The 14,866-nt window shown below is 36.6% G+C and overlaps 2 protein-coding genes across 2 annotated transcripts in view; one reads left to right on the forward strand and one right to left on the reverse strand.

The window, feature by feature from the left end:
• The window catches only part of LOC149409141 (apoptosis-inducing factor 1, mitochondrial-like), a 37,598-nt gene extending 34,106 nt beyond the window's left edge, over nt 1–3,492 (reverse strand). The window contains exons 1-2 of the mRNA XM_089650123.1: nt 3,233–3,492; nt 2,679–2,821 (exon numbers count right to left, since the gene is read on the reverse strand). Of these exons, the coding sequence (XP_089506249.1) occupies nt 2,679–2,821; nt 3,233–3,320 (231 nt within the window). The 5' untranslated portion in view covers nt 3,321–3,492. The remainder of the gene's footprint in view (nt 1–2,678; nt 2,822–3,232) is intronic.
• Nucleotides 3,493–3,627: 135 nt separating this feature from the next.
• Nucleotides 3,628–11,262, forward strand: LOC149409142 (protein arginine methyltransferase NDUFAF7 homolog, mitochondrial-like). The gene is made up of 6 exons (XM_089650117.1): nt 3,628–4,159; nt 5,017–5,154; nt 6,797–6,916; nt 8,409–8,687; nt 8,784–8,954; nt 11,077–11,262. The coding sequence occupies exons 1-6, from the start codon at nt 3,713–3,715 to the stop codon at nt 11,260–11,262; spliced, it is 1,341 nt and encodes a 446-aa protein (XP_089506243.1). The 5' UTR covers nt 3,628–3,712.
• The last annotated feature ends 3,604 nt before the right edge of the window (nt 11,263–14,866 follow it).

Here is a 14,866-nt window from a genome sequence, read left to right on the forward strand (position 1 = left end):
GCCATGTTGCGTATTGCTCGCTGGATCATCTCAGGTAATATGACGATGGACGGCTGTTGTTCTGGTTGATGCGTTGTTGTCTCAATCTCTTTAACCATTATTCGCGGTTGATCTGGTGCGGAGCAGAATGTATTTCTGAAAACTTCAGCAATATCTTTATTTACAGATTTTCCATCAATTTGGCTCGGTGCGGTGTATTTCGCCTTCAATACGGCATTGGTTTTATTCCAGAAAGATGAAAAATTCTTGCATTCAAAGCTGTTCGCTATTTTGTCCATTTTGTTCTGCTCAAAGCTTCTTTGACAATTCTTATATTTTTTCTTAAAAAGCAATCTGGTTTCTTTTCTAGCTTCCATGATGGGACCTTCAGTAGGTCGTCCATTCTGCAGCCAATTTATATGTGCATTTCTAGACGCTTCATAATATAAGGCAACCTGCTCATTCCAACCCGCTGTAGCCTTCCATTTTCTCCCATTTTTTGGCCTTCTCCCTATGTTAAACGCAGATATAGCTGAGTTACTCAATGCTTGTACAATGTTTTTGTATAGGTCATCGATTTGGGCTACATTCATCGTGGTGCTGTCATAAGTTTCTGTGTTGGTTCCATAAATTATCTGAAGTTGACCTATTGCAAATTGGGCATACCTGGAGTAGGACTGCACTTCTACATGACTTTTGGGCCGCCATCGACACGGATCCTCTACTTTTGTGTGACTTGCGGTATATGTGGGTAACCCATTAGTTCTTAGAGTGGTGTGCATTGGTCTATGATCAGACCAGTCGGACTTGTAGTCAATATACATATTTTCTATTGTATTGAGTACTGCCTGAGTCACTAGACAGTGGTCGAGCCACTTCGTGGTATTATGTGCATCGCTTACGTATGTGTAGGAGTCGAGCGGGAGTATGTCAACATCCGCAATTTGTAGGTTATATTCGGAGCAGAATGATTTAAGCTCACGTCCAAATGGCGAATTCATGTCGGCATTAAAGTCTCCCAGAATAATACAATTAGGGTTGTCTCTTTCCTCAATTATCGTGTGCATTTTTGATAGACAGGATAAATATTCCGGTAAATTATCAGTATTGTCCACTGGCATGTATACACTCATGACAAGTAATGTTCCAGTGTTGAGTGTGATATCAATCGCTATTATCCTGGGAGTTTCACAGTCGATTGTCACTGCCTTGAATGATTTCCTCCATAGTATAGCTAGTCCGCCATATGGTCGTCCTCGTAGTGGGCCATTAGAGACGTCTACCGCTGAGGTACCATAGCTCATGAATTCAGGGTGAATTTCGCTAAGAAAATCTAAATCAGTTGGTATAAGCCATGTCTCTTGCAATAGAATGATATCGTTTGTAATACACAGATCAGAAATAAATTTTTCTACTCTTTTTACAGATCGGCAATTGATCGAAGTGATGTTTAACTTATTCATTTTGTTTTGTTCCTTTCGTGGTTCGCTCGATAGCTTCTCTGTATCTTCTGAATACGATGCCTTGGGGCCAGAAATCGTGATTCATCACAGTTTTAATGTCGCTTTGCTGGATCATGATTTTAAATGTCCTGAATGGAGTTTCTTTGAAAGGTTTTAGGATTTCAACATTAATTACTTTTAAACCTTTATTTTCGCAAAATAATTTTACATCTTCTGTGTTTGTTTCAAGTGCGAAACGAGATACATATAGCCCTGTTGAAAGGTTTGCTATTTTTAAATTTCCTTCATTACTTCCTGTTCCACGATTATTTAAGAATCGCTTCTTGCGATGTTTATTCATAACGACCGTAAAACCATTGTTTACGTTTGACGCGTTTGACAGTGAACTGCTTCGGGCTGCTTCGGTTTTTTCCGGCTCTCTTCGGGCTTTCTCACCAACACTAGCATAAGTACGAGCATTTCGTTTAGATTTGCCGTCGTGAGCGGCTGTAGGTTGCGACAATATGTGCGTATTCTCGTGATTTGCATTGTTTTCGTTTGAAATGTCAAGAGAGTTTATGGAAGGACTCACAATTTTTGGTTGTGCATTAGAATTTGAGCATTCATGTGTGATATGGCTGACGGTTTCTTTGATTTGACTAAGTTCCTGCTTCAAGGCATTCATATCTAATATTGTTGCCTTTGCGGCAATTTCGGTTTTCAGTAATATTAAATCTTTAAGAAGTCTTGTAACGTCGACGTGGTCAAAAGTAACTGGTGGTAACTTGTTGAGATCACGGGCGACAAACGTAGGAAGTTGGTCTGGATCGGTTTCCTTCATGATTTTTATGATATCTTGCAATGTTTTCGTTATTTTGCCATCGCCTTTTCTCGTGATACGACGGCCAGGGACGGATTCTAACAGGAGGCAATTTAATTTGTATTCCACGAAGTTAGTTCGTATCTACGCAATGTATCAGGGATACCAACATAACAGTGACGTACCTAATGGCAGCTGATTGCCGCCGCATCGATTCGCGAAGTGAATTTTGGTTAACGCAATTGAAAATTTAAATTCATAATTTTCCGCCGCCCGAAATGCAAAAAGTTTTCTTTTATAGTAATTAAGGCGAATATGAAGTATTTTTCTAAAAAATATTCGTAATAAGCGTGTCAGGCCCTATCCAAAAATTACCAACCATTGTAACACTGAATCGTCTGAATTAAAATTAGTTTGTTTATTTACGAATGGTGTACCTTTTGGGATGGAGGGCCAAGAAGAGGTCCAGAGGCAGAAGGGGCTTTTCCACTATTGGTAGGCTTTCGTAATACTCCATCGCCGAAAGGGGATCTGTTTTTCTTACCGTATGATGCATAATTCGCTGATGAGCATGTCAAACCTAAGAGAAAAATAATAAAATATAATTTCAGTGAGGCTCGACTTCGAGGACAGCGATAAATCACTTCAAACTGGCCCTTGCCCTCCTGGGTACATGGGACACATGAATAATGCCTCCCACTACACAGGGTCGGCTCTGTGTAATAGGAGACAAGTGGAGCAATCCGCCCCGGGCGCCGAATTGCCAAGGCGCCAAGTAGCTAAGGCGATGATAATACGTAACACCTAATACAGCGCCTTTGAGGTTTTTACTAGCGCCAGTTGCCGTTTGGCTTAGGACCGGCCTTGCCACTTCATAATAGTTCGATGGTCATTTCAATTTTATGTAACATAGCCGGTTAAAATCAATAAACAATTTTAGTTCTGGGGAACATTAAGGTGCAAGATATTTTTCATTAAAAAACAAACAAACCTTTCTGTAATTGAGAATAAATTAAGATATGAGGAGAAGACTTGATAGTCCGCAGACTATTTCCAGCCAAACCCGCGAACCGGAACATTTCAAAAGACGTATGGAAGAAGGTGTGGTTTAACAAAAGTGTTATTCAAATAAGCATTTTCTTGCTAAATGATCGGAAATAAAACTATTTTTTATCGATCTGTTACATTCGAAATCCGCAGATCCGAAGTTCACATACACATTTTCAGGTTATGTGTCTGTTGTCTATGAAAGAAAATATGAATATGCATAGACAAACGTCAAATGTCCGTAAATTTGAATCAGATGTTTTCTATTGCAGGAAATAATAATGTTAAAATTGGTGCTTACTTTCTTATACAGTGGCAATACTTTTTTTAAATGTCATCTTCGAGTATGTCTTCGAGATTCGAGGTTAATATTGACAAATAATAATAACCTCTGTCAATTAGATAAACTGTAAAAACCATTTAAATGGCACTGAATTATTGCTTTCGTTCAGCTCCCACAATTTGCAAAATAACTGAAAGATGTTGTTACCCTGTAACAATTACGAAAATGAAATACTCTTTCAAGACTATGAAGCGACCGGATCCAGAAAAATTGAAATATCCTGTACAAAAAGACAAAGGTGTATCGACGGCCGTTCAGATTGTCCAAAGAATTAAACTATCTGGCGCCATTTCAGTGGCCGATTATATGAAAGAGGTCTTGACAAACCCCATGGCGGGCTATTACATGAATAGGGATGTTTTCGGGGCTGCCGGAGACTTCATTACCTCCCCTGAAATTAGCCAGATATTTGGTGACGTTTTGGGAGTTTGGCTGATCAGTGAATGGGAGAAACTCTCAATGCCAAAACCGCTACAAATCGTTGAGTTTGGACCAGGGAGAGGTACTCTTTTATCAGACATCATGAAAGTAAGTACTGATGATTTACATTTACACATTTGGGAAACTTTACCGACAGCTTGTGTCAAGAAGAGAGTATATCAGAACTTATTGTTGGACTCCAATATATCTACACAAAAACATATTTATAGCAATATGATGAAAGCGAAAGATGCTTTATAGCTCACCCTGGGTCGATCATGAATAACTCGCTCATTGAAACCCGCCAAAGAGCGACCGGGTTATTTTTTCATCAGCACCCAAATCTCGCGTCCCACTCTCACGACCTACTCTCGCGACCCGGATGCCAGGTACGGGAGCGGCGAGATGAGCGCACGTAGATTGTCAGCACACAACAAAATAATTACCCTCATTCTTTCCCTAGTTCTTGAAGAGACCCATGTTGTAGGAGGCAGAAAACACAGAGGCCAGCAAATCGTTCCACAGCCGAGCTATTGAACTCAAGAACGAGTTGTAAAAACGACCCTTTCTCGTGTGACAAATTTCACCCGTGTACAAATGCTGGGCACGCGTTTGGCGTGTTGGTGCCGAAGGGATCAATGACGCTAGTTCCTCGGAGCTTCTTCCATTGAATAAATGGTAGAACATATGTTTTAGTAAATGGAATTAGCCAGTGCCAAATCTACCTTCACTTTAGCTTTCAAGCTATATTTATAGAAGGTATCTGAAGGTGGACCTCGCAGACTAAAGCCTGCTTATAAACATTGAGGCCTATAAGCTTAGCTTTTTGTTAAATCTGTCTGGCTTTATCTATATTTCAATTGTTTAATGACTAGACTTGGAATGATATATTTCTCCTCTCCCACTCATATTTAAATGATTTTTTTTTTAATAATATTATAAAATTTGTTTTTATTTATTTTCAGATAACAACCCAAGTCGAATTGAACAAAGACAATATGAGCATCCATCTTATAGAAGTATCTCCCACGATGCAACGGTTACAGGGAGACAGGTTATGCTTGTCTTATACCACAAAGGATGACTTACCTCACTATGCGGAGGTGATTTAACTCTTCCATTCATCGTGTGGTTAAAACTAATAATTAATATAATACTGGTGTAGTGACAAATCACGGACTCCTATGCAATCTAGTACTTCTTCACAACTTATATATATCAATCAAGTATGTAATACAAACAAAATGACAATTCAAAACACATGCAAAAAGTGATACAAAGTCATGAAAAGTGATGAAACAAAAACCAGGTTAAATAGGTAACTGTTAAACCTAGTTTTTGTTTCATCACTTTTAATGACTCTAAACCACTTTTTAAATGTGTGTTGAATTTTCATTTTGATGAAATATCATGGAACCGTTTTTACCCGTTCATACGCAATATGAATTTGATAATTCAATCCAATATTGTATTTGTATGACTTACTTGAAAGAATTTCGTTTGTATACGGACAAATCTATTTATTCATATTCATATTGCGTACGTGCGCAGACAAATAATTCATCTTAATATTTTAAAGCATAATTTGCAAAAAGTGTTTTTCCTAAAATAGTTAAATTAGCGCCATTTACGAATTTTTTTATGTATACACTAAAATAGGTTTTTTGGCAAGTTTTTTTTTTTTTCTTTTGCCTATTTTAGGTTCTTAGTTTGGGTTAAATAAAGTTAGAAAAAACTCACCTTTAAACAATCACATCAATAACAATTGCCGCCAAGTTAACAATCAATTTTAATTTTGGCAGAATAACTATTATTTTGCATTATTTTTCATTTCCGGTGACTTAAATTTGTTTAAACTGATACAAAGTGTTTTTGAAATAATTTGTAAATGTGTTCAGTTATTCTGAATATTTACCACAGTTTCTACAAAACACATTGTGTTAAAACATGCCGCGTGAGACGTGCATTCTATATAGGCAAATAAGCACTGCCTACCCTACCTTAGTCGCATTAAAATATTAAATTTTATAAAATTGTATCAATCACTCTTTGATTTCAAAAATATGTCCAAAGTTACAGCCAAGCATCCGCCCAACCATTATAAGCATCAAAAGCTGTAACTAACTGTGCAAAATATTCAATTGTTGACTGTATTCTACAAAAAAATTGATGTATTCAAAATGTGCGTTCAAGGGAAGACTCGTTTGTGTTAGTGTCGAAAAAGGCCATGCCATTCAGTACATATCAAAAATGTATCAATCTGTTGGTACTGTTGTGTATTAATTAGTCCATTTACCAACGAAACAAAAACATTTTATGTTGGCATTCTTTCATGCAATTGTGCAGAAGAAAAAAAGTTATTTGAATTTTTAGACATTCAGTATTTGGCTTGTAATATAATACAAGAAGTGGTTATATTTGATTGGTAATCCTAATCGACTAATCACCTTATCCATTCTTAGTGAAAACTTTCCATGTCTGTAGATAGTGAGATGTAAATGAATATCAATTGATTTGCTGTTTTTCCTATTGCCTTCCCTGGTTAAAAACTCTGTATACGCGAATGGAGATGGGATAGATTGCTTTGAAATAGTCGGTAGCATTGCAAAGGGTGTTTTTCATAAAGAGGCACTACAAATTATTCATTTATAAAAATATGTATTAGGGTCACAGCTGTGAATTTTTCGAATCTTTCATAATCCTTTATTTCGTAAGTTTTACAATGTTTGCTTTACATTTTTGCAGGGAGAGACAGTCAGTGGTGTCAAAGTTTATTGGTACAAGGATTTGAAAAACGTGCCAAAGAATTTCAGCCTTTACATTGCCCATGAATTTTTCGATGCTCTGCCTATCCATAGATTTAAGGTAGGTACAACAATTTATTTATTTAATTTATGAAACCATACTTAGACATTGATTCAATATTATTTTCCTCCGAAATCAATTAATTAATTAATTAATCGAAATTAGATTTAGGAAACGAAATAAAAAGAATTTGGCATTCTCAGACTATAAAAATATTACCATTCGTTATTTCGGCTACTGGCATTATACCTAGCTCTCTCATTAAAAATTTAGGCGTATTAGATCTATCAAAAAATTTATATATAAAGATGCAAAAGTCGGTCATTTTGAATACATGTAGGATAACGAAAGATTTTTTAAATATTTATGTTGAGGGATCAGTAGGATTTATAGGCCCTGTTAGAAGTACTACCGAGCCGAACCCTCTGATATGAAAATATCTGGAGACGGTGAATTTTTTTTTCCCATTTGATCTCTGGTGAGTTGACGTGTTGTTGTTCTTGTATTGTTTTGTATTTATTTTGCTTATATAATGCACTTACATAATGTTGATTGACTAGCTGATCATTTGTGGAAAAGTGAGTGGAAGGGTTAAGTTTTTCCTTTGGGGAAGATTTAACCCGGACAACTAAATCGGAAGTTTAAAAAAAATTAACCATAGATATTAACCATAGATATGCATACATATTACGTTACAGTATTTTTTTTTTCAAATAAGGAATTATACTATTATTTTTTGTCCAAAGAAATATCATCATCTAAATAAAATGAAATATCAATGACAATTCTCTGGTAGGCACCATAATATTTATTATTCTGATCTGACAGCTTGTAGTAGGATCCACGATCATGCAATGAACTCTGCCAGGATAAAATGGTACTATCCTAAGGCAAATAGTCAGTTAAAACAGAACTTCGCTATGCTCAGTCAAAAATCTTTGATGCGGTTACCTCTCTGATTAAATCCGTGTAGGACACACTCTCGTCCAGGCTGTCGCCCAGTGGTACAGCATGCCTCTGCTTTCCTCAAGCCACTTTATAAGTGCAATTTTCTTTTTTGGATCATTGTTTTTTATGTCATCATGTTTTTTTTTTATATTTATTTAATTCAATTAACTTAATTTAATTTTATAATATAACCGATTGGGGTAGGTCTAAGTCCTTATAATTGTACCTTTTAAACAATGGTACTTTAATGGAGCCTGTTCTAAGCGGCTAGCAGTATTGATCCCCAATGTGCCGGTGCACATACACGAGAGCACCCGTTCACAGTTGATGTTGGCTTTATAACAACGGGCCGCTTCTTCGACTCGTTTCTGTGTAAGACGACTCGTATGTGGAACGAGTTACCGGCATCTGTTTTTCCTCCTTCATATAATCTGGGCTTCTTCAAGACTCGCATTAATAAATCCCTCCCTACAGCGCCTATCTTAACCTGCCTCACAGCGCTGCCCAACTGTGTGTGACATAGCTCTCCTGCCTGTATATTGTACAGTCAGGGGCGCTCTTGTTAGGTGTCACATTTTATATGATTTAGAATTTTGTCTTTTAGAAAACAGACGACGGCTGGAGAGAGATCCTCATCGACCTAGACCCCGCCTCAACAGACCCCGATAACCCTAAACTCCGCTACGTTCTGTCCCGCGAAGAGACGAGGGCCTGCAAGCTCTACATCCAGGCAGTCCTCGGAGACTCCTCGCCGGAGCAGCTGGAGGTCAGTCCGCAAGGGCTGAGCATCGCCAAGGAGCTGGCCGCCCGGGTGGAGGAACATGGGGGCATTGCTCTGATTGTGGATTATGGACATGATGGCACCAAGACTGACACATTTAGGGTAAGAGGCCTCCAATCCTATACATCACCTTCCACTACTCATTTTTCACTTCTACTGTAATTTTAAAAAATTACCTATTTTTATTCTTTTTTGCAGGCATTTAGAAAACACAAGCAAACCGACCCCCTGAAGGATGTGGGGACGTCAGACCTAACGGCCGATGTGGATTTCAACCAGCTGCGGAGGGCGGCGGCACAAGCCAAGGTCCTTGGGCCTGTCACACAGCAGCAGTTCTTGGAGGCAGCCTTCGCTAACGTCAGACAAGAGGTTGCTAAATAATTTAATATTGGAGGCTGCTCCATGTTAGATGCCAGTGCTAAACAATTAAATATATGGGGCCCCGAAGGGAACGCTGGTGCTACATTCGTCATACAAAACAGAGCCCTCTTGTTTCACAAGGGGGGGCAAAATAAGACGTGAAGCAGGTTTCAGTGTCAACTCAGTCAATTCACGGCTAGCTCAAGGCACTATATTGACTTGTCCAAGGCCGGGGAACAGCTATCTCATTCTGATTACTTCACTCAAGTTGGGACGGGGATCGTTAAAGACAACAGAATGATATGCAACAAGTGTATATTATGGTATACATTAACACAATGGAACACAGAACAATTCGAGGTTATACAAAGGGTACATGGATTCTATACTAATTTTCGCCTAACCTCTCTCACTCCTAGTGAATTAAACAGAAAATCGGCACGGATATGTTGTCAGAGCAGGGAGGGAATTAAATGATTTCGGCTTACTTGGTTTTCGGCAGTTGGAAGCGTGTGTGATCGTGGCCATTTGACAGTGTATCAGAATTCTGACTCAGCATTTTAGCCCTTTTAGCCAGATTCTTAGCAGGATCCAACCAGAAGTTCATCCATCAAAGGCTAGTGACTTTAATATCAACACTATTTTAACTGATTTAGTTTTAGTGTAACGCGAGAGGCCAGCGCGTTGCACACGTCCGGTGACTAGCAGCTTTTGTACTCGAAATGGGGGGAATCAACTCCTCAGCTCGATGGCTTGCATGCATGGTTAATTCCTATCATTTTAAAATGGTTACATCCATCTGAATAGGGCAAACTCGGGTCGGGTGTTAACCTCCCCTTTCATGGGGAGTGAATTAGTTATGTATTTTTCCTTTCGCTGTTGGCCTGCCGAAAAGGATGCAACGTTGTGGGTGCAATACTTCTTACTAGGTCATCTCATTATCTCATTTATTTATTTTTCAATAAAATATACAGTTTTTTAGATATTGGCTGTGATGCTTAACATCTTTGGATTGAACATTTCTTCAAAGTGCCAAATATACAGTTAGGTGTCAGTTTTCACATTATTATTTTAGCGTATACTCATTTTTTGATGTTGATATTTATTTCCTGGTCATAATTACGACCAATTTCCGGTAATTTTGTCCGACGTTGTCAGAAATGGTAATTTTGAACTCGTAATTATGCTCCTTTGCTTTGATTGGCTGTAGGTTTTGGCCATTGAGAGTTCACATTCCATCCGGTGAGTAGTGGAGGGGGGACAACGTAAATACTGAGGCAGTTCTTTAGCGGTGGTCATTCCCTCGTCTGGTGGCTCCGGGAGAAGAGATAGATGTTTATTTAGATGTGTTTCAGAATCTATTATTTTGACATCATGTGTAATACTTTGTATTTGATAGAGTTAATTTGAAAAAATAAATTTTATGTGTTGGCGACACGGTTTCTAAAGATTTCGGAGTCTGGGTGTTTTGCTACGCCCTCTCAATTTTACGTAAATATAAATTTTATTATAAAATGTTAGCATAATTCTGGACACGTATGATACAATTAGGATATTTGGTGTCTGACAAAAAATGATAAACATCTAAAAAAAAACAGCTTTACATTTCAAGCACCAATATGTTTGAATATAAATAGAATCCAACTAAATTGACACTTATTTGCGAAGGGTCATTGTATCCACATTGCCTGAAAATAAAAAGTAGCGTATAATTTCTGAGTGGTAGTGAGAATTATTTATTTTCATGTGACAGCATAAAGAACTTATGCAGATATCCGCAACAATGTCAAAATCGCCCCCGATTCAAAAGTCACCCCATCCTACAGTATTTATTTATTTAGAATTAACGACACAAGTGAAAGAAATTAAGAATAAAAAAAAAATCTTGTTTTGCAGTGACCTTGTTAAAATATACACTGCTAAAATTAGTACAGCTTTATTCTTCAATAGAGGCATATTGAAAACATCAGCTAACAGCATAAGAGTTATTAATGGTGTGTAATCTATTTACAACAGAATTGTTTCCTGAAATAGTAGTATAATTATCACAATAATACATACTTAGGGAACCTTGATATTATTAGTATTCTGGTATTATAATAATAATTGGTAATTTTGTTATTATTTGCAGATGATTTTGAAGAACGCCAAGCCAGAGGAGCAAGAAATCTTTAAATCTGGCTATGACATGTTGACAAATTCCGCCAAGATGGGGGAAGTTTTTAAGTTTATGGCAATATTTCCCACCATATCCAAAGAGCACTATGAAAGATATCCCGTTTTAGGTTTTCCCGGATTTCCTAAACCTGAGAAATGAACTTTAAATCTTGACTAGAAGAAAAATAAATTATATTACTATTAAGTTATTTTATTTGCTTGTGTTTTGAGTATTTTTTTATATCTAACCCCTCAAGTCTCTGGCATATTGACCATTATACTTCTTAACCCTAGATAACTAAACTGTTTTCATTGTTTCATTGTAACTACACTTTCGTCGAGTGGACTACGCAATAAAACACTAGAAATAAATCAAAAATATTTAATTAAGATAGGAACTCGTTACATGGCACAAAAGTAAGGTTTATAATGAACAAATTAATATCAAAATATCAGTCTACACAGTGACCACACATGTCAACATTATGTGGACCACAAATAGCCTTTCTACATCTGGTGCAACGGTGTTTGGTCATCCTCCGGGCCTTGGATGGACACAGGTAGCTAATTTAACGCACGTTTGACGTAGATGGAACCGGATTCTTCTTGTAGAAGATTGGCCAACATTAACAATAAATATGAGAATATGTGAATGTACGTACCTTAACAATAAAATTGTTGTTATAACTAAACTTTCGTCCAGCGGACAACGAGATGGTCATAGGTCACGTCCTAGTATGCGTGTGGCCGCAATCGCGTCACGTGCTGCACTGTTTACTCAAATTAGGAAGGTAATGAAAGAGTCAAGGTCGGGGAGAGGGGGGAAGTAGGTGATTTCGAATTTCGCCGAGTAGCGCGTCGTCGCCTCGACGAGCGATTATTTATCTAGGGTTAAAGGTGCTGTCAGAAAGTCGGAGATTTTGTGGTTATATCTGCTTCTTGATAAAATCCATAATATCATTCATGTATACAACACCTGTAGGGGTTGTTTTAGAAGAGATGTGATATGACACAATGTACATTTACGTATTTTAGTCCGGGACGAGATACGTAGATACAGGTCAGTGGCTGAGTTGGCATCGCGTCTGGGTCCCACCCAGGCGTAGTGTGTTCAATTCCTCGGCTGGCTAAGCACCAGCAATGACACAAGCAATGTTTTCCGCTTACTGTGATGGCAGTAGGAGATTTTAAAATATTGTTAGGTTATTCGTAACCTGGGAATGTTTCATTCTTTGAAAAAATAAGTATGAATTCTGTTTATATATGTCACAGTGCAAACACTTCTTTACTTGATAGTGCCAAAATTAAAAGCGATAGCCGGTTAAAAAAATATATTTGGATTTTCATTATTTTTAAATTCCTGGATTACGAATAACCTGACAATATTTGAAAATCTCCGACTACCACCATAGTAAGCGGAAAATGTTGCTTGTGTTGTGAAAGAAAACTCAGCCAGCCAAGGAATCGAACAAAGGATGCCTGGGTGGGATCCAAACGCAATGCCTACTTAGCCACTAACCTATAAATTGACTTCACAAACATAAAATTTTATTTATCTTATACAAAATGCAGATTGTGTAGTATCATGAACCTCTATATTTGGCGGCAAGTGTTTGTTAATGTGTTAACAATAATATAGATTTGCCATTTTTCCTATCATTTGACGGCCGGCATAGTCCAGTGGTAACGCATTGGACTGCCATTCCGAAGGTCGCGGGTTCGAACCCGGCGTGCGCAAATAAATTTTATTTGATTAATTTGTGTTATTTCACAATTAATTAATTAAAATAATATATAGTATATTTGCGGCACGTTCCAGAGTGGAAGATACTACCAGTATCGCCCTGGTGTAAGACCACCATTCAGAATTGAAACGTTGCTCCAAATGGCTTTAGCCGTGTTTAGTGACTAGATCTGAATAGCCAGGTACTTCCCCACCTTCCTCTTTCCCTTCCCCACTTACCTTCAGCCTCACAACATCCCCCAATTGGGGATGCCATAGTCTCACTGGCTCCAGACGGGAGCAGTTGGGGCTCTTGTGAGGTATTCGCTATAAAAAAAAAATCAAATTTCAGAGTTAAGCATAACCTCACATTTAAAAATGTACAATAACATTATTCATTATTCCAAAATCAATGTTGCCGTAGTAATGAAAAAAAAAATTGTTCCATTTTATATTATATTACAAATATGATTGAAAGTAGTTCATTGGATGATTTTTAATTATGTTCAGAAAAATAAACAAAATTAGAAATCAATTAATGCGGCTGTCACCGATTTACAATAAAACATCCTAGAAGTAATAGAGTATCACCTTGGTGAAAGACTCATTCAGAAACTAAATGTTTTTTAATTTCCCAACCAACCTCTTCCCTATCAACTTCCCTTCACCACTTCCTTCATCCTCACAACATGCCTTAATAGTCCCACTGGCTCCGAATGGCTGATAGCAGTTTGGATTCTTGTGCAGTATTCACTTTTTATTTATTTGTAGTAGTACTGCCCCTAACTGTATATTTTTTTTATTCATGGGTTTGTAGAAGGAAACACAAATCATAGGCCCTTACAAAGGTAATGCGTTTATTATAATCATAAAAATACATATTATTAATAAATTTTGCCATACATATTTACAAAAATTACATAGCCCGTGACATATTATTATCATTTAATTTTTTTGTTTACATTCAATATTTTTCCAACAGACAAACAAGTTTCCATTGCGCATTATGAATTATTTTTTTTTCTCATACAATCATTCTTTTAAACATGTCTATCTCTAACTGTGAAAAATCATGCACTGAAAATAAAGTTTGAATTTTTAATAAACAACCTGAAAACTGTTTAATTTTTAAATATCACCACAAAATCTAAATTATAGTATTTTAATAAAACTTACATAATTTTGTAAAAAATTTGGGGTAGGTACTTACTTAGTAAGATTTTCCTAATGTTTGAATATGTTCCATTCGCAGGTGTGTACAAAACAAAAGTTAATAATTTGTTTTGACAGATGAATTTTTGGAGGGAAAATAGAGTTGAGTAACGTTAGGATGAAATATCATTACATAATAATCAGCGAACAAAAGTAAAATATTATGTAATAATTATTTTATCAGAAGAACCACATAACATAAAGTTAATTTATACAAAGGGAAATAATATATTGTCACTACTTTGCAAAATTTTGCGTAAAGATGAATTTAAAATTTTTATTTTATGAAGAAAGTTTATTTACTTAGCTCATGATAAAACAATAAATTTTTGGCATGCAGAATATTGCTTGCGGGTCATAATAAGAAAATATTTTTCTGAGGAAAAAAAAGCAATTTCTATGACTAGTAATAATAATAATTTGGGACTATAATTTTTGTGATTGATTAAGTAATAATTATTTAATGAGATAAAGAAACGGACATTATCGTTTCAATCAAATATAATATGGCATCTTGATCAATCAATGTTGCCATAAGGAATAATAGAGATTAAAAACGTTGGAGGGAATTGAATTCAGTTAAATAATTTTTTTTATTTTCGTGATTCTAATAATTTTTTTTTTGATATTGTCTTCAATCATTTACATGTTTAAAATTAAACTCAGTGTTACTAACTCAAATAATTAAGAGTAGTAGAGAAAGAAATATAAAAAATATTGCACGTTGTGAACTTTCATTACTGAGAAAAACAAAACACAAGATACAGTGGTGCCTCACACAACGAACGCCTCGCACAGCGAATGCTGCACACAACGAACTTCCTTTTCG

This window comes from Hesperophylax consimilis, unplaced genomic scaffold (assembly GCF_061612785.1).
Source record: "Hesperophylax consimilis isolate HC1 unplaced genomic scaffold, BYU_Hcon_1.0 scaffold_35, whole genome shotgun sequence".
Lineage (NCBI taxonomy): Eukaryota > Metazoa > Arthropoda > Insecta > Trichoptera > Limnephilidae > Hesperophylax > Hesperophylax consimilis.